Source organism: Lethenteron reissneri, chromosome 42 (assembly GCF_015708825.2).
Source record: "Lethenteron reissneri isolate LAM-NWPU_2019-01 chromosome 42, ASM1570882v1, whole genome shotgun sequence".
NCBI classification, from domain to species: Eukaryota; Metazoa; Chordata; class Hyperoartia; order Petromyzontiformes; family Petromyzontidae; genus Lethenteron; species Lethenteron reissneri.
This window is the reverse complement of record NC_083820.1, coordinates 8,060,142-8,086,585: the sequence shown is the minus strand read 5'-3', so window position 1 is coordinate 8,086,585 and position 26,444 is coordinate 8,060,142. Positions and strand designations below refer to the sequence as shown.

The following is a 26,444-nucleotide window of genomic DNA, read 5'->3' as shown; positions in this document are numbered from 1 at the left end:
CTGGCTTGAGATGGCTGCCACCTATGGGTCAGATGATTGCATTGCACCATTAAGCAATTGGTAATTAAATATAATATTTTTGTCCTAAAAAGTGTAAAATTTTGGAAAAGATTTTCACGAACATTAATTGTCACGCACAACGAGTCTGTGTGGAAAATGTCAGCTCGATAGGATCACGGGAAGTGGGTTAAAAAAACGACCGAAAGATTTGCACGGTCCTAAGCAAGCAAGCGAACTTAATATAAAGGATTTAAAAATTAACTTTCGGCCAAAACCGAAACTATGCTGAAAGAGGCCATTTGCTAACTTTCGGCGCCGAAACCGAAACCGAATTTCGATCGGCCTCTAGTCGGCGGATCACGCGACATCTACATTTTGTGTCGGGTTCCCTTATATACACGCGCGCAGACATGTGTGTGTGTGTTAACCTCCTCCTGTCTCTCGATTTAGGTAATTAAATCTAGATTGAAAACGAATTTATTTTTAGTTTGCTGTCCTTCCCACGCATCTTCGATTCGCACGGTTGGCTATGTACTGCGCAAAAAAAATTCAACATACATACCTCCGATTAGGAAGGCTGGCTACGTACTGTGCGAAAGAAGTTCACCATACATACGTACATATGAGCGTGAATCTCTCCATGTTTTTAACGGTATTAAAACAACGACACAACAAAATTGTAACCCAGTAACGGTGACGTTTCGAGTCCCACCGCACGCTCAACCTGAGTTATTGGCAAAAGTTGACGAATGGAAGAGCCCGTGGTGCAAACAAGGAGGGCAAATGCGAGACGGTGATTTTGGAAACAGCTGAGAAATTTCCACGTGTTTCTCAACCCTGCCGCCATCGATCACCAACTGTCAAGACGACACATGGAAGCTGCCTGCCCACACCCCACCCGGCTAACAACACCCCCCTCCCCCAGCCTCCTCCCGCCCCTCATCCCACGACGATGACACGGGGTTGTGTGCTGCAAATTGAGTGACATCGTTGATCTAAATAAATAAATAAACGAAAACAACGAATGAATGAGCGAACTAACGTGTGGCTGCGCGCCCAGGGTTTCCCACACGACATTCCTCCGGTATTCCTGCTGCTGCTGCCGTCTGCCCTGAGCACGGAGGCGTGAAGCGATGTCTGGAGGCCAAGCGCCCCCTGCGACTTGGACATCCCACACGTGCCGAGTCAGCGGCGCACACCACGTGGATGCACAAAAGACAAAGATCCCCCGCATAGCCTGTAGCAGACTGTTGGGGCAAGTGCTGTTAGCGAGCACCTATGAAGGCCGGCACGGCACACGAGGGGGTGGGTGGTCAACGCCACGCCCGGCCGCCTTTGTCTCACTCGTGGCGATGTATACACATCACACCAGGTACTCATTTGAGGCTGAGTCGACCTAGGGAAGGCCCAGGTACCGGTTCAGATAATCGTCACTGTTGTTGGCCGTGAACGGGAATTGAACCCGGGTGGCCAGGTTCGTAGCGCAGAGCGCTAACCGTTACACCACCGCTCCCCACACGTACATACATACAAGCACACACACGCGCGTACGTGCTTACGCTTGCTATAAGTATGCGTATTGGCACGTATGTATGCACATCTGCACGTACGATTAGCACGGTTGGCTACGTACCGTGCGAAAGAAGTTCAACACACATACGTATGAAACTGTTGATCATTTAGATTTTTCAACTGCAGAGGCGAAGGCTGTTAGCGAGCCCCTATTACACATTGTAGGCAAGTGCGATCATCTGCACGCAAATATTGACACACTACTCACTTCTGGCTGAGCTGATCTAGGGGAATCCCAGGCCAGGTTCAGATTACAATCACCATTGCTTGTTTGGCATCGTGGCCAGAAGCTGAACGCTGGCCAATCAGTTTCGTAGCGCAGACGCAACGGAGACAACCATAACCACGCAACCGCGAGACATCCTTAATGTGTTCGACTTAAAAACAACAATTACTGACAATTGCATTGAGTTCTGTTGGGTCACATCTGCACACTGAATCCTCGCTCTTGCCAAACAGCATTTGTGCTGCTCAACATTCAGACAAAGCGACTATCAATTGTGAATCCCATGCACGCACACGAAGATCCACCCGTGAGTCCCACACAGACTGTCGGGGCGAGTACTGTTAGCGAGCACCTATTAAGGGCAGCACGGCGCGCGAGGCCGCGTGCTGTAGTTCGCACCAAGCCCGCCTCTGCCTTTGTGTCATCACTCGTATTTTCGCCCCGTATTGGGCACTCATTTACGACTGAGTTAACCTAGGCGAGAACCAGGGCAGGTAAAGATATTGCTCAGCGTTGATGCAGGCCACGGCTGGGGATTGAACTTGGGTGGAAGTTCACAAACCACTATGCCACCAAACACACACGTGCACAATAACCACCACCAACAACAACAACTGGTATTTGCCACTAAGTGGTGGCAACGTTACCACGGCAGGTGTGGTGCCAGGCTAGGTGCACTTTGAAGGCACATGAACTGGCCAAGGCTCGCTGGCAGGAGGTCAGAGGACGAACCCAGCTCTTCTGGGTTCTTTGGTCAAGGTGACCCAAATATGCACTACCCTCAATTACTAAACATTCATACGTACAAAGTGAGGTTTGCTCGTTACAAAGCAAAAACAAAGATCCCCCGTATGGTCTGTAACAGACTGTTGGGGCAAGTTATATTAGTGAGCACTGATGAAGGCCGGCACGGCGTGGGTGGCCAGCACCACTCCCAGCCGCCTTTGTCTCCCTTAGTGACGATGTTTACACATCGACACTGGGTACTCATTTGAGGCTGAGTCGACCTAGGGTAGGCCCAGGTACCGGTTCAGACAATCGTCACAAGGTTCGTAGCGCAGAGCAGCGCTAACCGCTACGCGACCGCTCCCCACACACACACACACACGTGCACACTCACACGGCAGATGGCAAGGCCACACCATCGCACCAGCATCATCATCGTCGTCATCATCATCATATCTGGCGTAGCATCTGAGAGGCAAACGTCAAAGGGGTCGAGCTTTGAAAAAACAATTTTAACGAGTGCGCGTGCGCCGATTTTTAGTAGAAACGAAAAGCACAAACGCGGGCAAAAACCGCAACCCCGCAAAGATTCGGCAGACGGAGGCTTTCAAAAGCCAGGCACGCGAAGCCGCCGCCACGGTCAGACAAATTGAATGATGAATCCGTTTGAGCGGACTCCATTTGCCTGGCGAATGGCAGATAACTATGTGGTCGTCACATCTCGAGGAGGCGAATGGCGTCAGGCAAAACGGGGTTGAATTTTTTCCCTGTGAAGACCACCGAGGCGCTTAAACTCAGTGCGGCGTCACGGTGACGCAGAGGGGAAGGGAGGGGGTGCTCAGATCGAGCCGTGCAAGCTACTCGCTGAATTGGTGATTTTCTCATATTCTTGGTTCTTTCGGTAAAGTCACGTAGATAGAAAATAAGAAAAAAATACAAAATTATAAAGTAAAAATTTACATGAAAAATAAAAATAACAAATTGAAAATAATTAAAGCAAAAAACCCACGACGTTTCGATCGCAACACAAGCGGTCTTCATCAGGCGGAGAGAAAAGAGGGGGTCAAGCCTCCAAATGCAACTGCTTATGAGGCTTTCCAAAGTGAGTGGGCGATTTTCTCAATCTAGAAAGAAAGAAAACCACACGGAGTTCCTCCCTCTCTCTCTCTGCGCGTCAAGTAGGCGCGCTAAGGATGCATCGATCCTTTCTTCGTCTTCTTTCGCGTGGCATGTTTGGAGATTGCAACACAGTCACAAATTGACGTCGAGATTTGATATCCCATTCGACTTGCTTCACGAGTAGCCGCGTGGATATGGATATGTTTAAGATCGCCGTTGAATGATCCGATTGGACGATCGTTCACGGTATGTCACAAGCTGGACTCCCGTTAGTTTTCCATTCATGGAGGAAGTGTCCCACATCTTCCATGGAGTGTCCGGATCCGAATCAAGGACGACCCAGAATCTTCCTCGGTAGGTCAGATCCGGGTTGGAGGATTGCGGGAGGTGACTGACGATGGATTTCGGCAGCAGGTTGGTGTTCTACCCCCAGGGCTTCCCTCCACCATGCTTCGGTGGTCTTCGTGTCATCGTCATGGAAGATCCTTCATATTGCCCGAAAAGTTTTCTGGATTTTAAGCCTGTGCGGTGGTGGTGGCATGGAGATGTCCTTGTTCATTGGGAGGTTTGGATTTCTATCGATCCACTGATTAAAGCCGACTCTCACGATGGTGATACGTGCTTAAAGTTGTGCACGCGGGCGAGAGCCGATCGCGTTCAATCCATGCAAATGAAATTGTCACCACCTTACGTTTAGGCTGATGGATGGAGTGAGCAAAAAAATGGAACAAATGAGATAGGAAAAAAAATGTGAAATGATAAAAAACGAGACGCTATAAATGTGCATCCAGAATTGCTAGTGGGGGGGGGGAGGATTGGGGTGGGCACTGGCGGGGTCAGTGGGAGGGGTGGGGTGGCACGTGCCCCCCCCCAACGATCCGATCGATATCCCTCATTTCTATCGGATCATTGGGGTTTATTAGTAATCAATCGACATTTTGCGACCCCCACTGCCACTGTGTAGCATATTATTACGTGCCAGGGACTCTATGAGATGGTAGGACAATAGTCTGAGTCCATAATGGGCAATAAGTAACGGCAAAGCAGTTATAAGTGATTCACATAATTGTGCGTAGTTGTGTATACAGAACACGACTTCCCTGGAGGCAAACACCTTCAGCGAGCGCCATGCCGATCACACACGGTTGGAATTCGACCCTCGATCGATGGCTGCGCCATCGCCGCACACGCGTCGAATAAAAAGCACGGGACAAGTCCTTACTTACTAACAACTCCTCTATCATGTTTCATTGCTGCAGGGGTGGCCCCCCCTACCTGAAAATCCTGGCTCCGCCATTGGGGGTGGGGGGTGGATAGTGGAGGGTGGCAGGGGTGTCAGTCGTTCAGTCACGCAATACCTAGATTATTCTTCTTGGTTCTTTCGGTAAAGTCACGTAGAATGGAAATAATAAAATAATAAAAATAAAAACATTATTAAATAATTCTCACGACGTTTCAGACTCTGTCTTCTCGACAGACCTGTTCTCCACCTGAGGACGGCTGCTTGCGTTGTGGCCGAAACGTCATGAGAATTATTTTATTATGTTTTATTTTTATTACTTTATTATTTCCATTCTACGTGACTTTACCGAAAGAACCAAGAAGGTAAATTCCTGCGGTCACGAAAGCTTTAAATCGAAACCTAGATTATTGTGTCTGGAAGAAGCCAAGGTCAAACATCAAACCCGAACCCAGGCTCTCGGGGGGTTACCATCTCAGTGGCCCCCACAGCGGCACTGCCAGCAGCCGGAGAGTCACGCGGGGGGCACCTCTCGCTTCGCAATTCCGATTCCGGGCAACAATAACAACAACGACAACAACAACAACAACAACAACAAAACACGTTGGCAACGATTTCGATTTAAAGCTTTTGTGACGGCAGGGATTCATCTTCTTGGTTCTTTCGGTAAAGTCACGTAGAATGGAAATAATAAAATAATAAAATAAAACATAATAAGTCACGTAGAATGGAAATAATAAAATAATAAAAGAAAACATAATTATATTTTATAATGTTTTATTTTATTATTAAATTCTACGTGACTTTACCGAAAGAACCAAGAAGACGTTGGCAACGATTTCCTCTTTTTGAATTCAACAACAACAATAAATGCTTGCGTGCGCAAGCGGCCAGACTACTACCGCCACTCAAACGCTGCGGCTCCCAGCCGTCCACCACCGCCACCACCACCGCCACCACCACCGCCACCACCACCGCCACCACCACCGCCACCACCACCGCCACCACCACCGCCACCACCACCGCCACCACCACCGCCACCACCACCGCCACCACCACCGCCACCACCACCGCCACCACCACCGCCACCACCACCGCCACCACCACCGCCACTACCAGCAGCCGCAGCGTAAACACCGCAACAGGTGAGCTAAGCATCTACACCATTGGAACCTCATTTGCCAGTAAAAAATATGATAATTGTTTTTTTACCCTTTTATCTGGCAACAAAACTGACCCCTTTTTTTACAAGGAGTCATGTTTGCATAGACCACAATACCTGCAGTCATAATGCAAAAAAAAACATAACTCTGATAAGTTATGTTTTTTTTATCAGGTGAGCTAAGGTCGAAGAGACGATACCGATTTGTAAATGCAGGGGTGGGGGGGGGGCGGCCGGTGACGTCCATTCGCCCCGCCGGCCACATTGGCAAAAAAAACAGATTCCGGGAAGAGGCTCGCCGAGAAAAAAAAAACCGGCCAAACTCTGATCCCCAAATTGGCTAGGGATGACAAGTCTGTCACCAGCCTTAATTGGGCGGCTTAGCACTTCTGGAAACGGATGAAGCGTGCGGCAAGGCGAAGCGGCGGGGCTGAGTCGGCGGGGGAGTTTCCACCCGTGCGGAGTTTGCGTGATAAGGGAGCGGCCACTCCAGCCCCCCCCTGCCGCTCCGTTTCCCCAAAGGCCACGAACCGGCCAGGGGCGATGCGATACGACGAGAAAGACCGCTCGTCGTTGACAAAAGATTTTGCCCAAGTCTGTCCCATTCCACCCCCACCCCTCCACCCCGCCGTGAAAAATCTGGTCGAAGATAACAACGAAAATTAGTCTCGTCGACTTCTGAATGCAGAAAGCAGAGGTCGCAACCGGGTACCCGATATCCGTACCCTACCCGATACCCGGCTACCCATACCCGGCCGGGTACGCCGGGTACGGGTACCCGTTTGCGACCCTGGTGCGGCCGGGTACGGGTACGGGTAGACCGTGAGTCACTGGTGAGTAACTGTTTGTCACTCATTTCCCAACGTCTTGTCTCTTCTCACAATTCAAGTTTCTAGAATCAACCCACCCGCACCTGCAACATGGCTTTATCCCAGATGTCGCAATCAGTTACCCGATACCCGTACCCGACCCGATACCCGGCCAGGTACGGGTAGGGTACGGGTACGGCCGGGTACGGGTACCCGTTTGCGACCCTGGTGCGGCCAGGTACGGGTACGGGTAAGGAATCAAAACCCATTTGCGACCTCTCGCAGAAAGTCGCCAAGCGAATTGTGAAATGTTGCTATGATTTGGGTAAGAAGGCTGCCTTCATGTACAGAGTGCTTCAAAAGAATGTTAACACTTCCGAGAATTTGCAACAACACAATAAATGTGCTGCCTGCGGGCTCTGGAGACCACCTGGAGAAGATTCCAGGCACGTGTTGACTGTGATGGCGAACAGGTGGGAGACTCTTTGACTTGTTGAAGCTATTAACATCACATTTGTGTTCATGTTACAGTGTATTATCCGTTCTTTTTCCATTAAAAACGATAGTCCCATGTAAATGTGAACATTTTTCAAACACCCTCTATATAATGGCAAAGTTACGTTGTGTATTAGCTGGATCAAAATCTTCACCAAAATCATTCGTCCATCGGCGAGGCAGTCCATGTGTCAGTCGAGTCGTTTCGGCGTACGGAGTCGACTCAGGGCTCATTCTGCCTGGAAGGAGAGTCAGAGGCCTCTGATATTGATGGTGAGCTTTTTACTGCCTCGGACCTTGATTTAAGAAAACTCATGATGGAAAGTTTTCAGTTTGACACGGAGGAGGCTCTCGCGGCCAAACTTATCCACAAGAGGTTGTTTTTGGGTTAGATCGCGTAAATATGAATGTGTCGTGAAACCCGCCACCACCCAACACAGCCAATAAGTAAGGTTTGTCACGGAAACAGAACATGCCAATTTGTTACTAGTACAGCACACCGGTGTGTTGGAGAGTGAACCCACAACATTTACAATCTGAGTACGACGTTTCGCCAGTTATTACAACTAGCTTCATCAGGCGATATCCAACTGTACAATCTAACCCCAAAAAACCTCTATTACAAAAATGTTTCAACTTACTCATTTTTTTGAAACCCTTAAACTCTCTTCTCATCAGCGGTAGAATTTGGAGAACAAATTAAGTCTTTGGAGGGAACCTAAATGGTTAGATTTAATAAAATTTGTGTTTAATTCACATAAACCAGTCGGGAGCATGGACGATCCAGTGACTGCTGACACTGAAGTGATATTTACAGCGCGATGGAAATGAACCCCACGTGACACAACACACATGAGGCTTTCTGGCTTTCACAGAATCCTGAGGTTCGGTGGATTCCCAAGATCCCCCGTGCAATCCGAGTAATGCATTCACCACGCGTGAGCGATGCGTCACAGTCAGACGAGAGGGTCCACGCGGTGAGTGACCAGCCTCCCACCGCATCACAACGATCGCGAGACGAACGAACGAACGCAGACGCCCGTAACACGACCGTGTCTCGAGACGCAGCGTACCAAGGGGCGACGCACGCGTTATGAAAGTAGCGGTCAGAGGCGCCCCCAACTCAACTCTTCGCTCGGTGAGAAGTCGCCCTCTCTCCTCTGCTTCCTCCCAATTGTCTGAAATTCCCTTTTACTAGAATGGAGTATTGAGACGCGACAAGGTTTTCCTGAGTAAATAAATGACTTCATTGTTTATTTACTGTCACTTGGAGCCATAAACGAATACACATCATCCCAATACTCCAATCCCTGCACTGGTTCTCAATCCTATCCAGGATAGATTTCAAGATCGCCCTCTGTTTTAAAGATCACCCATGGAGTCACGCCTACCTCTCATATCACTCTACTCCCCTCCACACACTCTCCTACCTCTCCCCTCTCATCTCACTCTACTCCCCTCCACGCACGCTCCTACCTCTCCCCTCTCATCCCACTCTACTCCCCTCCACGCACTCTCCTACCTCTCTGCTCTCATCTCACTCTACTCCCCTCCTCACACTTTCCTACCTCTCCCCTCTCTCATCCCACTCTACTCCCCTCCACACACTCTCCTACCTCTTCCCTCTCATCTCACTCTACTCCCCTCCACGCACTCTCCTGCCTCCCCCTCTCATCCCACTCTACTCCCCTCCACGCACTCTCCTGCCTCTCCCCTCTCATCCCACTCTACTCCCCTCCACTCACTCTCCTACCTATCCCCTCTCATCTCACTAGAATACCACTCATGCACGCTTTGTATGGTATCTTGAGATGCGGTTGCATTCGACATTCGATAATATAGTTTCCCTCTCGCTCACTCACGCACTCGATCGCTCACTCACTCGCTCGCTCACTCACCATTCATATAAGAAACTTTGCGTATAGAGTATTTGGCTACTATACATTTCCACTTGATAAGCCACTTCGTTGAGATAGCATTTGTGGCCAGGTCGCTTCTGAAAAAGAGCTACATAGCTCAAAAAAAGTGTTTTCGTGTTTTTTGTCTTTCTTACCCACTCACGCACTTTTACTCACGCACTCGCCCCCTCTCGCTCGCTCACCCTCTCGCTCATCCTTTCTCGCTCATCCTCCCTCACTCACCCTCCCTCGCTCACCCTCTCTCGCTCACCCTCCCTCGCTCACCATCTCGCTCACCCTCTCTCGCTCACCCTCCCTCGCTCACCATCTCGCTCACCCTCTCTCGCTCACTATCTCTCTCACCCTCTCTCGCTCACCATCTCGCTCACCCTCTCTCGCTCACCCTCTCTCGCTCACCCTCTCTCTCATCCTTTCTCGCTCATCCTCCCTCACTCACCCTCTCTCGCTCACCATCTCGCTCACCCTCTCTCTCACCCTCTCTCGCTCACCCTCTCGCTCACCCTCTCTCTCACCCTCTCTCGCTCACTCTCTCTCTCACCCTCTCTCACTCACCCTCTCTCGCTCACCCTCTCGCTCACCCTCTCTCGCTCACCCTCTCTCGCTCTCTCGCCCTGCTAATTGGCGTATCACGAGTCATTGGTTGGCGGCCGTCGGGGGGATGTGTGGAGCTCTGCAGGGAGCGGTGGTGTGGCGAGGTGGAGCGTCGCTGGAGATATATTTACACGCTGAGCCTCACTCACACACTCGGATATCCAGTGCAAAGGGGACCGTCTGGCCAGCTGTGTTCTCGAGTTATCGCCGTCGTAAGCAGGTCCCATAACGGGAATTAAACATTGCAGAGGAGCCTCTGCCAAGGCTTAGAAGTCACAGCCACGAATATGCTGAAATGCAATCTTATTTCCCTTTAGATTATCAGAGGAGAAGGTGTTGTGTTATAACTGTGTTTTTTTTTTTATAAAATATTATTTTTAATAGTCATTTTAATCTCGATATCAATCGCGGGGTATGAAACCAGATCCGTGCTCGCTTGCGCAGACGCATTCTGCATTTAGACAGACCTGCATTCAGAATCTATAATTTCAAGTGTGGGTTGCATTTTTAAATGTCACCGTGCGCACTATGCCATTCAATGCGATGGTTCACTAACCTGTAACATCGGCAATATGGGACTGAGGCTAAGGTCCTCTGTGTTGTCTTTTTAAAATTTCTTGGCTCGCATTATATTATTACAGTCATAAGCTTGTAGAATAAAATCATGGAAATGTGTCACTCCACTGTTGCACGAATGTGTCGCAGTGCTGTGTGAATAATTGGGATTTGTTTGACCATACTTCACCACGCTGGTCAGTGCTGGTTGGTTATTAACGAGGTGGCCCAGGACTTTGCGCGCACGTCACTCGCCACTGATGCTAGCCGTGGACAGAAAAGTTACCATCATTTTACTCGTCTTCTTCTTTCGTATGGCTGCTCACGGAGTTGCAAAGCAACAACGACATTTTCACATTCAGGAGGTAAAGCCAAACAACCGCGGCAGGAGCAGCGAGAGTGTATCGCTCTCATGTCTCCTGCGTACCATCATTTTTTGAAATCCAGGTACGATGTAACAACAAGTAAACCCGTAAAAACAAAGTTTTTCACTATAAATCCTTTATATGCGTGGCGGCTAAAGTCTTCTCGTCCTCTGGCTTAAGATGGCTGCCACCTATGGGTCAGATGATTGTCTGCCAGTATTAAGCAATTGGTAATTAAATATTTAATTTGTTTTCCCTAAACAGTGTAAAATTTTGGAAAAAAAATTTCACGAACATTAATTGTCTCGCACAACGAGTCTGTGTGGAAAATGTCAGCTCGATTGGATCACGGGAAGTGGGTTAAAAAACGACCGAAAGATTTGCACAGTCGTAAGCAAGCAAGCACGCAAGCAAGCAAGCACGCAAGCAAGCAAGCAAGCATGCGAACTTAATATAAAAGATTTAAAAAAGCCTCGAATCTAACATAGTAGGCAGGTTGCAAATCCACTTCTGTTGCCTCCCCATTGTCTGAAATTCCATTCTCCAGCCGTCCATGCTGCCAACACCTTGTCCCTGTTTAAGTCCAGGCTCAAGACCTTCCCCCCCCCCTGCCTATGGCTGTCTCGTTTCTCTCTACAATAACGATCTATGCCTACTGTTTGGTCACAGCATCCTGAGACGTGGTTGCGTTTACACACGTAAAAAAAAAACTACATTGCACCGACTCATATACTCACACAGACCCATAAACTGAAATAGACAGTAATATTCTTGGTTCTTTCGGTAAAGTCACGTAGAAGGGAAATAATAAAATAATAAAAATACAATTACAATAAAATTGTCACGACGTTTTGATTAAAACACAACCAATCATCATCAGATGTGAAAACCACAGCAAGAAAATTTGAAGAAAAAAAACGCCACTTTTTTCAAAATTTCTTGCTGTGGGTTTCACACCTGATGATGATTGCTTGTGTTGCAATCGAAACGTCGTGATAATTTAATTGTTAAATTTTTATTATTTTATTATTTCCCTTCTACGTGACTTTACCGAAAGAACCAAGAATATGAATCCCTGCAGTCACGAAAGCTTTAAATCGAAATTTAGCCAGCAATACTCAAATACCCATATACTCACACAAAGACCCATATACTCACACAAAGACCCATGGCTGCCTCTATAAAATCAATATGCCTAGTTTATATACAGCATGTAAAGATACCGTTACAATTATACGTTATAAAAATGAAAACTGTATTCTGTATCGCACTCGAACTGGCATCATAATGCAATATACATACACGGGGCATTTCAATTGAATTAGATGATTGACGACTTGCCAAAATATTGACGGCGTCCCAGTTAAGGCACGCGTGCATAACCACGTGTAATAAAGCTCATTGAGGCGACTTCTGGAATCCGTCTTTTATTCAACTTGTATACAGCTTTCCTTCACACTGCTGACAGGCAGCGTGAGAGGGACAGATAGAGAGACGCACTGCCACGTGGCAACCCAGAGCCCCGCTCCCGCGTGGCCCCATTCCTCTGTTCGTTCCCGTTCTGACCCCATGTCGCTCGTCTCCACCCCTATTTAATACCCGGGTCACGTGGTACGTTTCCGCCAATCCTCGTTAGCCTCCATGGAATATTCCAGGCCCCCTCTAAGCTTCCGGGACCACGCCCCTGACTCCTCTCCCCATTGGCTGTGGCCAAAGCCAGCAGAACCAATCCTTATTACGTCAGGGCCACGCCCCTAGGCTTCCCCCATTGGCTATAAACCAGGACCGGCAGAGGCAATCATCATGACGAGTTGTGATACGTCAGTGAGCCGGATATATCCTCACATTACACACGGATGGAGGTGACGCATGCAGCGGGGATGGCCAGGGCCACACAGCCGCTGTGAAATGAAGTCGTAGAAACAGAGGGTAAACATTCAATCTCGATTTGAAGCTTTCGTGACTGCAGGAATCCATACTCTTTGGTTCTTTCGGTAAAGTCACGTAGTTAGAAATAAAAGAAAACAAATCACGACGTTTCGATCGCAACACAAGCGGCCGTCATCAGGCAAAGGAGTAAGCCTCTAAAGGCAAACTGTTTATAAAGGTTTGGGGATGGGCGTAGCCCAAGTGGATCAACAGCACCAGGAGCACGGGCGGTGCACGAGTGCCAATGCAGCAACAATGCCAATGCAGCAACAATGCCAATGCAGCAACAATGCCAATTCAGCAGCAACGCCAATGCAGCAACAATTCCAATGCAGCAGCAATGCCAATGCAGCAGCAATGCCAATGCAGCAACAATGCCAATGCATCAGCAATGCTAATGCAGCAGCAATGCCAATGCAGCAGCAATGCCAATGCAGCAACAATGCCAATGCAGCAACAATGCCAATGCAGCAGCAATTCCAATGCAGCAGCAATGCCAATGCAGCAGCAATGCCAATGCAGCAGCAATGCCAATGCAGCAACAATGCCAATGCAGCAGCAATGCCAATGCAGCAACAATGCCAATGCAGCAACAATGCCAATGCAGCAGCAATGCCAATGCAACAACAATGCCAATGCAGCAGCAATGCCAATGCAGCAGCAATGCCAATGCAGCAACAATGCCAATGCAGCAACAATGCCAATGCAATAACAATGCCAATGCAGCAACAATGCCAATGTAGCAACAATGCCAATGCAGCAGCAATGCCAAAGCAGAAACAACGCCAATGCAGCAACAATGCCAATGCAGCAGCAATGCCAATGCAGAAACAATGCCAATGCAGCAACAATGCCAATGCAGCAACAATGCCAATGCAGCAGCAATGCCAATGCAGCAACAATGCCAATGCGGCAGCAATGCCAATGCAGCAGCAATGCCAATGCAACAACAATGCCAATGCAGCAGCAATGTCAATGCAGAAACAATGCCAATGCAGCAACAATGCCAATGCAGCAACAATGCCAATGCAGCAGCAATGCCAATGCAGCAACAATGCCAATGTAGCAGCAATGCCAATGCAGCAGCAATGCCAATGCAGCAGCAATGCCAATGCGGCAGCAATGCCAATGCAGCAGCAAAGCCAATGCAGCAGCAATGCCAATGCAGCAGCAATGCCAATGCAGCAGCAATGCCAATGCAGCAGCAATGCCAATGCGGCAGCAATGCCAATGCAGCAGCAAAGCCAATGCAGCAGCAATGCCAATGCAGCAGCAATGTCAATGCAGCAGCAATGCCAATGCAGCAGCAATGCCAATGCAGCAGCAATGCCAATGCAGCAGCAATGTCAATGCAGCAGCAATGTCAATGCAGCAGCAATGTCAATGCAGCAGCAATGTCAATGCAGCAGCAATGTCAATGCAGCAACAATGCCAATGCAGCAACAATGTCAATGCAGCAACAATGCCAATGCAGCAGCAATGCCAATGCAGCAACAATGCCAATGCAGCAGCAATGTCAATGCAGCAGCAATGTCAATGCAGCAGCAATGTCAATGCAGCAACAATGCCAATGCAGCAACAATGCCAATGCAGCAGCAATGCCAATGCAGCCGCAATGCCAATTCAGCAGCAATGCCAATGCAGCAGCAATGCCAATGCAGCAGCAATGCCAAACGCTGGGGATGCGGGAAAGGGGAAATTTACTCGGAGAAGCAGACCAGTACCCGGCAGATATAATTTACGAGCGTAATTCGGACGGTGCAATTCCTATCGCGTAGGAGCTCCGTTTCGCGGAAGAGTAGACCATAGAATCAACATCTTTCTCGCATTTGCGCTGAAGATGAGTCAGCAAGTGAATGTTCCCCGATCACTTATGAGAAGGAAAGAAATAAACAGTTCCAAGGCACGACTGAAAATGCGAGTAACTCAATTACGGCTGACTGCGATGTAATTAAGCTCTGCAGCGGAACGCACTCAACATCACTTTAGTTCAAAGTACCCCCCCCCCCCCGCTCTTTGCTCATTATTTATTTTTACTACCATTAATACGTGATTTTTTTTTTACAACGAAAAATCTATTTCATTTCGACATGCGTACACGTACGAAAGGCAGTTTTAAGTAATTTTTTAAACGCCGGCGGCGGTTAATTTTTTTGTCATGATTTGTTGACGCTCTATGTTTATTGCAGATCACACGCACGACGGGCAATGTGGGGGAGTCTGCTTTTCGTTAGCGGCGCAAATTCACTACCACGGGACACATTCAACTCGTTACGAGTTCAGGCAGCCGTGGGATGACCTCATCGATAATTTTTTAACTCGCTGTAATTGTTGTGCATTTAAAAAAAAACTAATTGCGGCAGGACAGATTTATATTTTTTTTGTGTGTTATTCACGAAAGCCATTTGTTTCTAATTGGCTGTAATTTCATCTACTGGTACAGAGAATGTTTTTTTGACATCGTTAACGTAGAGAATAACGCAGGGATGTGTGCGTTTGGCGCACGGCGCTTTGCCGAGGTCCCAAATCCCAATTCGCAAATGCTGATTCTGGTGTTTTTGCTTAATATTCCTGCACAGTCATATCATTTGGGAGGGATCCTACCGCTGGTGCACTGGTTAGCGCTTTTCGCTTACAAACCAGAGGTCGCCGGTTCATTCTTCAGTTGAAACAATGGGGCAAGTTTTTATTTACATTTTAAATCCCTCTTCAAACCTCTGGCCACCCAGCAGTATAAATGGGTGCATCCCAGTTGGACCCGCGTGGTGGGGTAAAGTGTGGGTACTCTCACCTCTTCCAAAAACGTTTAGCCAGTGTGGAAGAGTAGACCAAATACCCTCAAGAGCTCCCTCTAGTGGAGGCCCTTCCGCCGGCCGTGGCGTGCGCAAGCAACTTTACATGCACAATGGAACAAGATAACTGTTTTAAATAAATGTCAGTCGATCCTTGTTCATACGACTCTAAGGAGGCACTTAGCTGATATTTACAACCTTGAACCAGTGGTGGAAATTCCCCATATCGACGGTGGAGGCAGGGTGTGTCTGCAAGACAAGCACTGCTGACTTCCAACAAACAAAGTGGTACTAATTGTATTGACCCTGGAGGGATGAAGACCTGAAGTTGACCCCCAACGTGTACGTATGTAGAACTTCTTTCGCACCGTACGTAGACAGCCGTGCTAATCGGAGGTGCGGGGGAAGGACAACAAACTAAACACATGAAGCAATTCGAAAGAATTTCGTTTTCAACGTAGATCATTTAAAAGCGGAATCCTCATATCGGAAGAAAGAGCATTCCAGACGGCCGCAGAAGCGCGTCTGAAAACGCGCGATGCGGTGTCCGCCTTTGTTCGATGGCTGAGCTAAAAGCCGCCGCTGCTGCTGCGAGAATGACCGGAGTTCGCGTGATGTGAATGCGTAGATGTGCAACGTCGCGGGAGTGTTTGGGGAGTAAAACTGGACTCACGGTGACGACCGGAGGTCCAGGTGGGCCTGGAAGTCCCATGTCTCCCTGCAAACACACACACACAGGGTCAAAGGTTAAAGCTAGACCAGGGCAGCCTCTCTCGGTTAATCCGCCAGTGGTGTTGGCGGTGGCAAAATCGCGTCTGTCATTCGGTGTTTTCGAGGCAAGGGTAGTACTAATCACATTCCTGCATTTCCCATAAATATGCTAAATTCCTCTTGATATGCAAATTATTTTGTCAAGGCGCACTTCCCCCCTTCCAACCCAGCTTAAATAGACGCTCCAAGCATGGTGCTGTTTCATTCAGACGCTGTCTCCCCGACAGACCTGGTCTTCACCTGTGGACGGCTGCTTGCGTTGTGGCCGAAACGTCGTGAGAATTATTTTATTATGTTTTATTATTTTATTACTTCCCTTCTACGTGACTTTACCGAAAGAACCAAGAAGAAGGGTAGGTGGCTCACGTAGAGACTATTCGTGGTCATCTAAACTCGGCTTGTTGTACTGCCAGACGATTGCAGTAGAACAAGTGGGTTCACCGACTTGCCCACAATTATCTCCGGTTGCTAAGTTGTTGCGCGTTATGCAGACGCTGCAGAGATCCACGTGGTAATCGTAGGACTGCACTGCAAGCGAGATTGCAAACAAACTCGCAGGGAGTTGCAGAGAGCGCTGGCCCTGGGTGTGACTGGCCATCGCCCCTCACCTTGTCTCCTTTAGAGCCGTCCTTGCCAGGGTTACCTGGCATGCCTGGGATTCCCTGGGAAATCATGGAGGAGCGGGTTAGAAATAAACAGAAACATTTTCACGTGTAAAAATAAATATGTAACTGGATGTACAAGTACAGTTTTCCGGCGTAATTCACGAACTTGCTATCCGCGATTTCGGCTATCCGTGAATCGCACCTGGAAGTCGATTCGACTGCACGAGAGAGAGAGAGAGTGATGAGAGAGAATGTGATGAGTTAAAGTGATGCGATAACGTAAGTTCATTTCTAAACTGTAATTTAATATTCTTGGTTCTTTCGGTAAAGTCACGTAGAAGGGAAATAAAAAAATAATAAAAATAAAACAATAAAATTCTCACGACGTTTCGATTGCAACACAAGCAATCATCATCAGGTGTGAAAACCACAGCAAGAAAATCACAATATAATTTAATACTTTAATATTAATTTGTATTTACTTCATGTTTATTATATTATAATCAATTTGTATGTGTTTGTGTTATGATAATTGTCATGCATTTAATAGCATATTTGTGCATTTATTCAAGGCAATTCATTACAAATGTCGATATTTGCGAAATTTGCTCTTCACGAGAATCTCTGGAACGTATCCCTCGCGAATAACGAGGGAACACTGTATGCGCGATTCAGTTGCGTTGGTAACGTTCCAATCTTTTTCGATTTCAGGCTTTCGTGACTGCAGGGATTCATCTCCTTGGTTCTTTCGGTAAAGTCACGTAGAAGGGAAATAATAAAATAATAATAAAAAATAATAATAAAATACAATTCTCACGACGTTTCGGCCACAACGCAAGCAGCCGTCCTCAGGTGAAGAACAGGTCTGTCGGAAAGACAGCGTCAGACGGCTGCTTGCGTTGTGGCCGAAACGTCGTGAGAATTATTAAATTTTATAATGTTTTATTTTTATTATTTTATTATTTCCCTTCTACGTGACTTTACCGAAAGAACCAAGAAGATGAACGTTCCAATCGTTAACTTTCGTTTACGGAGCATTTGATAACGTTAGGTGAGAAATCATCAGGTGTTAGGAGCGGTGGCGCAGTGGTTTTGTTGCGGTGTGCCAAAAAGCCCATCGACCTGGAAGTTTCTCTTCCCAGCCACAGCCCACGTCAGCGGCGAAAGATATTCAAAGTAGTTCTGGCCTCATCCCCACAAGCCATCGGCATACCCCGCGCTGACCAGCGTGTTTTTGCATGTTCACCACAAGTACGTTACGGTCAATGCAGAGGCATGATTCCTTGCCAAAGGTTTCTATTTGGTGTGTATAACATCTCAACACCTGTTTTATTTGCCAGAAAGGGTAAAACCAATTCTCATGTTTTGATACCGGCAAGAAAGGTCCCATGATACCCTCCATCATCATCATGGTGCTGTCAAACCCCCAATAGGTTTAAATGTGTGGTGGCCTTCACACGGATGTCCCCCCCCCATGAAAATTAGTGGGGGAGCGCTGTTCTATCACGACAATCAATTCAATGGACCGTTCCGTGTGCATCCGTTTGCTGAGACGGCTCAAGTCGCACGTGAGAGAGGCCAACACAGCCCAGCAAGAAATATTCGTCGTTTTCAAAACCGACCCCGACTATTTATTCATTCATTCATCCTTCCACCGGCGTCGTGGCGGCACCCCCCCCCCCTCTACCATCACCCCCCACCCCTCCAGGGGTGTGGCGATCCTCCCGGGATGCGCCCAGACAGCAGCACGACCCCGAGGAAGCCAAACGCAGCCAAACCCAATAAAGAGACCATCCCAGTGTGGCCGGACAGAGCCCAGCGCCGGCCGCCCTAACACAGCCCCAGACATTGCAATGTGGGGGGAGGGGGGGGGAGTAGGAGGGGGGAGCGTGCAAGAGGGAGAGTAAAAACTAAAATAAAATATTTATAATTATTATTATTATTAGCGGAGGCGGTGAAAGGAGGGTCACGAGACTGGGTTCCTATATTTCTCCGCCACTCTTTCAACTCGTCTCCCTGCCAGGTGTGTCCAAGGCCGAGGTTTAAGCGTGCGGATGTGCGCGTGCGCGCGTGGATGTGGGGAGCGGTGCAACAAACAAGGAACGGATGAGCGCGCGAGAGAGCAGAGAGCCAAAAGCACGAGAGAAAGAGTGGAAAACGATCGCGCGCGGCCACGGAAACATCCGACTAGAAGAACTCTCGAGGAGAGATCACGGAGGGGAGCCAGAGAGAGAAAGAAAAAAAAAGCCGTGGAAAAAGAATAAAACCGAGCCATGGAGAAGAAATATTTAAAGCGTGGAAGGATTAGTTATTTAACAAGGGTCATCCAAACTTGCGGTGGTAGATTGTTACCCATAATCAATATGGTCCTCGAAGACGAACGCGTGTTGGAAAGCATTACAGAAATCATTCACGTGCAAGTTTTTTTGTTTTCTAACTTGCTTCAACGGTGCTGGCCAGAGTAATGTCCAGGCCTGCATCACTATAACAAAGGTTTTATACGGGTCGCACTCATTACACACAGAATGCTTGCCGCAAATGAACCATAATACCTCCGGTCACACTCACACAGCGGCTTTTGTATTGCCGTCGAACAAAGATTCACAACATCGCTCGCTTTCAGATGCGCTTCTGCGGCCGTCTGGAACGCTCTTCTGATGTTCGGAAGCCACAGGAGCTGTGCACTTTGAAGTCTGGATTGAAAACTCACTACTTAGAACCTGCTTTTTGTGTGTTAGTTTGTTGTACCGCTACGTACGGTGCGAAAGAAGTTCAACACGCGTACACACAAATACTAAGACACGTGCAAAATCAAGAACAATGCAAGATAACTTATAAGCAAGCATCGGCGTATTCGTGGTTCTATCGGTAAAGTCACGTAGAAGGGAAATAATAAAATAATAAAAATATGAAACAATAAAAAAGTATCACGACGTTTCGACTGCAACACGTGACTTTACCGAAAGAACCAAGAATATGAATCGCTGCAGTCACGAAAGCTTTAAATACATTTTTTAGCATCGCCGTGTTTTGTTTGTCGTGTGTGATTTTTCTCAAACCACGATCGCCAGCACAGCCCATGACACCTGTCCACCGTTTCAGCACAAGGGACTTTGTTTGCTGGCATGAGCTTACACCCTCCAAATGAAGACAATGATGATGATGAGGATAATAACTAAATAACACCCGGGCCGGCGATGCCACGCGATATCGGACGTGACGGGGGGGAGGGAGGCGGGATAACGAGAACGCTGACGGACCGTACGGCCAACAGGTGCTCCTCCCGCGAGTGACGGAGACGCCGAGGAGACATTCCGTAACGCCCGCAGGCCGAGCCTCGTCAAAACCCCAACAGCAGCACCCCCCCCCTCCTCCTCCTCCTCGTCGCCCCGGGGGGAACGGAGCGATGAGATGAGCGCGAGACCGTCAAGAGGCGACGGCGCGCGGACCCCCATCCCCCTCCTCCCCCAACCGCGGGAGGTGGCTTTTTTTTTCGTTCGTTTCCTTTTTTTAAACTTTTTGTTCTGTTTGTTTTGATTGCTGCCAGGCCGGCGTCGATGATAACCGAGCCGCCACCACCACCCCTCCCCCACCCCCCAGACCCTTTGGTGAAGGAGGCCGGCCCCGGCGAGAACGGCCACGCTGTTGCGTCGCTGGGAATTCGAAAGATGCGCGGAGAGACGCTCGTTAAGAGATTTCGGAAGCCAATTGGTCGTGCTGTGTTCAGGGCCAGATTAAGTTTGATGGAGGCCCGGGGCTGTTATAGGTTTTTTTTGGGGGGGGGCAGCGGGGGAGGAGCCCTTTTGTGTCAATTATATTCAATTTCTTCCCTCGACTGTGTTTGCCACCACCCATGCCCGATGATGACACCAAAGACTCCGATGCTATTCACTTTGGTTGTTTCAGTTCCAGTTTGTTTTAATGTGATATACGAAGCAAACCTAAAATTATTATTTCGGCACGCAGCTGATAGTAACGCACTTTACCGATGGCACCGCTTTAATGATCAAATTCCCTTGAGGATTTTGATGTCATGGGCAAGAAAGTTCAGGTCCGTTCCTTTTTACCATACACTGCATCTGCTCATGCCGTCAAGTAGTTATGTTATTTGTATTAAATCTGGCCCAGGGTGGCTGGGTTTGTGTTTGTGTGTGTGTTTTTTTTTTGTGCAGAGTTATAATTACTTTTCAGATGTCAAAGGCGAGCGTGATTATTGGCGACGGATAAAATGTCTCTTGATGATCAAGTGATTCATCGCGGCGGGAAGCCTCTCGCGGGTTCTCCGGAGGATTCACATCCGCTTCGGGCTGCTCCACTTTCAAGCGTTTTTGTTTTCTGCTGAGCATCGTCATTTATTTATTCCGCACCCCCCTCCCCCCACCCACAGTTCCCCCACCCCCTCCCCCGCTCCCACCACCCCCGACATAAACAAAACCCTTTGATCACTTTCTCCGGCACGTAACAGGTAACGTGTTTTGGAGAAGACACAAAAACACACACGCGCGGCTCAGCCGATCCTCTACAATGCATTGCGCTGACAAAAGAACATGAAATTCAAACAGTGCTCGCTAACGCCGTCCACACACTGCATGTTTCGGGGGCAGCTAATACAATCACGCGCCAGAGGTATTCGTGATTTAAAAAAAAACTCGGTTTTGTAGTCATTGACATATTTCCGACATTCGCATGCTCGCAATGCATGCATCGGATCACGCACGCGCGTGTGTTCTCCCCTAGTTGGATTCAAAGGATATTTGCACATTCATCTGGTCACAAACCGTTTCTCAATCCACTGCTGGATGATGGACTTCGCCCCCCCCCCCCCCCACCCTGCACGCGGGGAGTGATGAGAGTTTGTTGGAGCCACCCTGGTCAGTGCGGGCTGGTGAAGGTTGGCAGTGGAGTCTATACGAGCGGTGGATTGTACTGCACTGCCCTCTGTGTGCGCATGTAAGTGGAACTTTTAGTTGATGTTGTTTAGTCATCACCTTGTCCGCTATTGCTCGTTGGAAGCGCGTGGGACCTGTTCGCGACGAGTGGCTATCAGCGCTGTGTCGAGGCCGTGGTCACAACAGTGGCGGCATACGAAGCCGTTAGCATTCCTTTCGTGCCCAGTTGCGTAAGGCCGCGAGTTGAATGAATGGAATTGATAAAATGATTTGAATGTGTTGGTCAATGATGCAGAGTATGCGTGTTTGTTGAACTTCTTTTGCACCGCACGTAGCCAACCGTGCGAATCGGAGATGCGGGGGAAGGACAATGAACTAACACACGAATTTTTTTTCGAAAAAAACGAGTTGTCAATCCGGATTTAAAAGTGCATAGCTCCAGCGGATTCCTAATGTCGGAAGGAAGATCGTTCCAGACGGCCGCAGAAGCGCACCTGAAAGCTTGTGATGGAGTCACCGTCAATGACGCCGACCACGCATCATTTTGTGTAACTTTTCAGCCTTAACCCTGCACAGCTTCCGAGGCCTGACGGGATTTGCATGCGTTTCGCGTGATTTGGTACAAAGGGGTATTTAACCTGCCGACGAACGCAACGTCTATTTACGTATGCTTAGCGAGGATAACGATTGTAAAATTAAACATGAAAGGGTGGCAATTTCACATATCCGCAGAGCTTGCAGCTAAAAAAGAACAACACTTTAAAGTTTTACACCTGGAGGATTATAAATCGGCTGTGCACAGCCAAAGCTGGGTCTTTTTTGGTATTGGAATGAAACCAAAGCACACGTTTAATGACGAGCCCGAATTAGCATATTTTAATGATCTCCTTGTCTGAGAAATGATGTTTAAAAACATGCATCATCATCAAAAGGTGGCCGGATTGGCCCAGATGTCTGAGATCATGGGTTTTGAATTGGGATTTTAGCCACTCGTGATTAAATATTAAACTGGGAAATTATTGTGAGCTGATGGGTTTCATCCTGGTTACCAATGACTGCCCACACACAAAAAAACCCTATCGTGTTTAATTTGGGTTTTCACTTAATTTGGATACATTCTAGGTCTGATAAGGAGAAAATCTCGTGTTTTTATTTGACTACCATAGGACAAACCATAGTGCGCATAACAAGTCACGGGCTGGGAATCTCAGAAGCAGTTCTATGACATCTCCTTCAGCGGACCGTTCTCTGGTGTGGGGCTTACGCTCTCCCCTGCAAGAGTTCCGAATGAACCAACTGTCCCATGATGCGAGATGAATGAAACTTTATCAGAAAGTCACGTTCCTATTAGGGACTTGTCTCGTTGAAAAGTGGCCAAGGGGATCCAAGAGTTATTGCCCAATATGTGTCGAAACAAAACCAGAGCAGAAGAGGAATAGTCACAAACATAAAAACACACTTGGTCCCGACAGCTAACACAGCGTTAATTTTACTCAAACTCTTCCATCTGTATGGGATAAGGTGTTGCCCCCCCCCCCCATCGCCCTGGCACGGGTGGGGTTTTGTCCAGATGCTCAAGCTTCCTCCCGCATGTAAACACTCATTAACTGGCCGATACCAACTTCATATATAGAGGACCGCAGAGCTTGGTGGGAGGGGGGAGGGGGGATTTAGAGCCGGCTCGCTGCCCAGCTGCTGTCTTTTCCATACGCATGTGGTTCATCCTCGCGCCTCTGAGTCATCCTCTGTCTCTCTCTATCTCCTCTCTCTGAGAACGAGCCTCACGAATGAAAATTTATATTATTATTAACTGAGGACAAACGCATGCTTGAAAGCATCACGTCGTCCACGCGGATGCATTACGAGACAAGCAGCACATCTTCGCGATTGGTCAAGAAACTCCAACTCGCCCCACTATCAACGCCACGATGCTTCGTTGTTTTATTGTCGGTGCCGAGCCAGGGGGAAGCGCATTTCGTAATGGAGGCAGCGGTGTGCGCGTGCTGTGCATGTTCAGGGGATTCTGTGGAAAAAAATGTGGGTGGAGAAGAAAATGCAAAAAAAACCCCCATGCTAACTCAGCACACTTACTCACTCGCTCACACAAGACAAAGATCCCCCTACAGCCTTTTAACAGTGCTGTTAGCGAGCACCTATAAAGGCAGGTACAGCACACGAACGGGTGGGTGGCCAGCACAACGCTCGGTCGCCTTTGTCTCTCTAGCTGCAATGTTTTTTACACGTCGCACTAGGTACTCATTTGAAGCTGAGTCGACCTAGGGGAGGCCCAGGATCGGTTCAGATAATCGTCACCGGTGTTGGCCGTGAGCGGGAATCGAAGTCGGGTCGCCTGGTTCGTAGCGCAGCGCGCTAACCGCTCCACCACCGCTCCACCTATACTCACTCTCACACTCACAGAATCTCACCCCCCCTCCCTTGAGCACTTCCACGGGGAACGCTGAACGGCAGTTGCTGTGAGAAGAGGTCTGCAGCCCAAATGAGATTTCATGCTTCGCGATCATTTCAGCGCGACCAAATCCTCTTGCGCGGCAGGAACGCCAATCAATTGTTAATTTTCTTAGTTTTTTTCGGTAAAGTCACGTAGGTAAATTTTTTTAATTTAAATTAATAATAATTTTATTTTACTTTTATTAATTTTAATTTTAATTTTTTACCTACGTGACTTTACCAAAAAAACCTAAGAATATGAATCCTTGCAGTCACGAAAGCTTCAAATCTATAATTATTTATTTGTTTAAAGGCAAACGATACATTTCGTCATTATCGGCAATGATCAATCGACCGCTCGATGGAGGCCTCTCCAATCTGTCTTCATTGTGATGATAATTATAATAATAAGGGTAATCTACTCGCACCTGCACGGGAATTAATGTAATCGCTCCATCTCCGTGGTGGAATTCCTCTCCGATGCATTATATCCATTGGCTGCCACTCCGTTATTCTTCTTCTAGACCAGGGGTGGGGAACCTTTTTTCTGCCAAGGGCCAATTGGATATTTATGACATCATTCGCGGGCCATACAAAATAATTAACTTAAAAATTAGCCTGTTATATTTGATTTTTGATTTTAAACTTTCGTGAGTGCAGGGATTCATATTCTTGGTTCTTTCGGTAAAGTCACGTAGAAGGGAAATAATAAAATAATAATACAAATAAAACAATACAATTCTCACGACGTTTCGACTGCAACACAAGCAATCATCCTCAGGTGTGAAATCCACAGCAAGAACATTTGAAAAAATCATTGTACTGTTTTATATTTTATTATTTTATTATTTCCCTTCTACTGTTATATTTGGTCAAACATTTAATTAACTCACCCCTAATGCGATGGCTGGAACTGCTTCTCTTTGGCGAGGCGTGTGATGTTAGCTGGTATTGACGATGCTGCTACTCGCAACTGCTTTTCCAGGTTTGCTCCGAGATTTAGTGAATTTCGAGTCCCGCCTGCAGTTGCCTTGGCAGGGCCACACCAAATGATTTCGCGGGCCTTATACGGCCCGCGGGCCGGACGTTCCCCACCCCTGTTCTAGACAGTCGGGCACCTTCCCTTCTATGCGTGACAAGTCCTAAGCATGCCATAGTGTGTCCATGTGCCCCGAACTAATCCCATTTCTCGCATTCAGACTGCTGGACTCAACGGGGCTCTTTGCCCGCTCCAAAATAAAGGTAATGGATCCAGCTATGTGTATAAGTCTAGGCAAGTCGGTGGGTTTCAATGTACGTTCATATAATTCCATGGGGTTTTAGGCAAGTCAGGGCAAGTGTCTGCAGTTATATGGGTCTTTGTGTAATCATATGAAAGTAAACGGATCTGTATAGAAGTCCACACAAGTCAAAGGGCCTCTATGTAATTGTATACGTCTCTGTGTAAGCATATGTAATTCTATGAATCTATGTGTAAGTCTACACGTCTCTCCATGTAAGTCCATGTAAGTCTGTGCATCTCCCTGTAAGTCCACACAAGTCTGTGGTTCTCAATGCAAGCCTGCACAAGTCTACGGGTCTCGATGTAATTCCATATTAGCCCATGGCTCTTAGCATAAGTGTGTAATGTTTTTAAGCACTTATATCATCCCCTGAATCAGACTTCTGCTTTAAATGACCTCTCACCTGCTCATAAACACAGGCCAATGAATCAATGTGTCCGCCTGCATTTAAAGGCTCCTTCAATCAAATCGGCAAAATGCATTTCCGGCCCCTCTCAAGCCGTCAACATAATGAAAACCTTGGAAGGGGGCTCGGGAGCTGTGGGGGGGGGATGCACATAAATCGTTACAATAAATTCATTCATTGAAAGGCATCTGCATTTAAGCGGCCAGCCCCTGGTGGTTATTGAGCGAGCAAAAACTAAAACTGAAAAAAAAACTCATTTCAACGAGAATAAATAAATTTCAACAACAACAAAAAAAACCTTCCATGAATCCCGATTCGTGATCAACGACAAGATTCCCGGACGCCTCTTTTTGCAAAGCGCCGTCCGCTCTCTCCGGCAGTGGGGCAAATGTACGAAGGGGTTTGGGAGGGGGGGGGGCCCATTTACGCGATGAGAGATACATCATCTTAATTGACCTCGGCTCCAATGCGGGCAGAGTTACGGCCCTCCGAGATGACGGACGACCAAACGTACCCGGAGGGCGGGAGAGGCTGCCGGACGG

The 26,444-nt window shown here is 47.9% G+C and overlaps 1 protein-coding gene across 3 annotated transcripts in view; it reads right to left on the bottom strand.

Annotated features, from left to right (window-relative positions):
- The window catches only part of LOC133352843 (collagen alpha-1(XXII) chain-like), a 158,644-nt gene that overhangs the window by 66,659 nt on the left and 65,541 nt on the right, over nucleotides 1-26,444 (bottom strand). For all 3 annotated transcript variants that reach the window (XM_061568796.1, XM_061568797.1, XM_061568798.1), the window contains 2 exons: nucleotides 16,880-16,933; nucleotides 16,174-16,218 (listed from right to left, as the gene is read on the bottom strand). In XM_061568796.1, coding sequence (XP_061424780.1) covers nucleotides 16,174-16,218; nucleotides 16,880-16,933 — 99 coding nt within the window. The remainder of the gene's footprint in view (nucleotides 1-16,173; nucleotides 16,219-16,879; nucleotides 16,934-26,444) is intronic.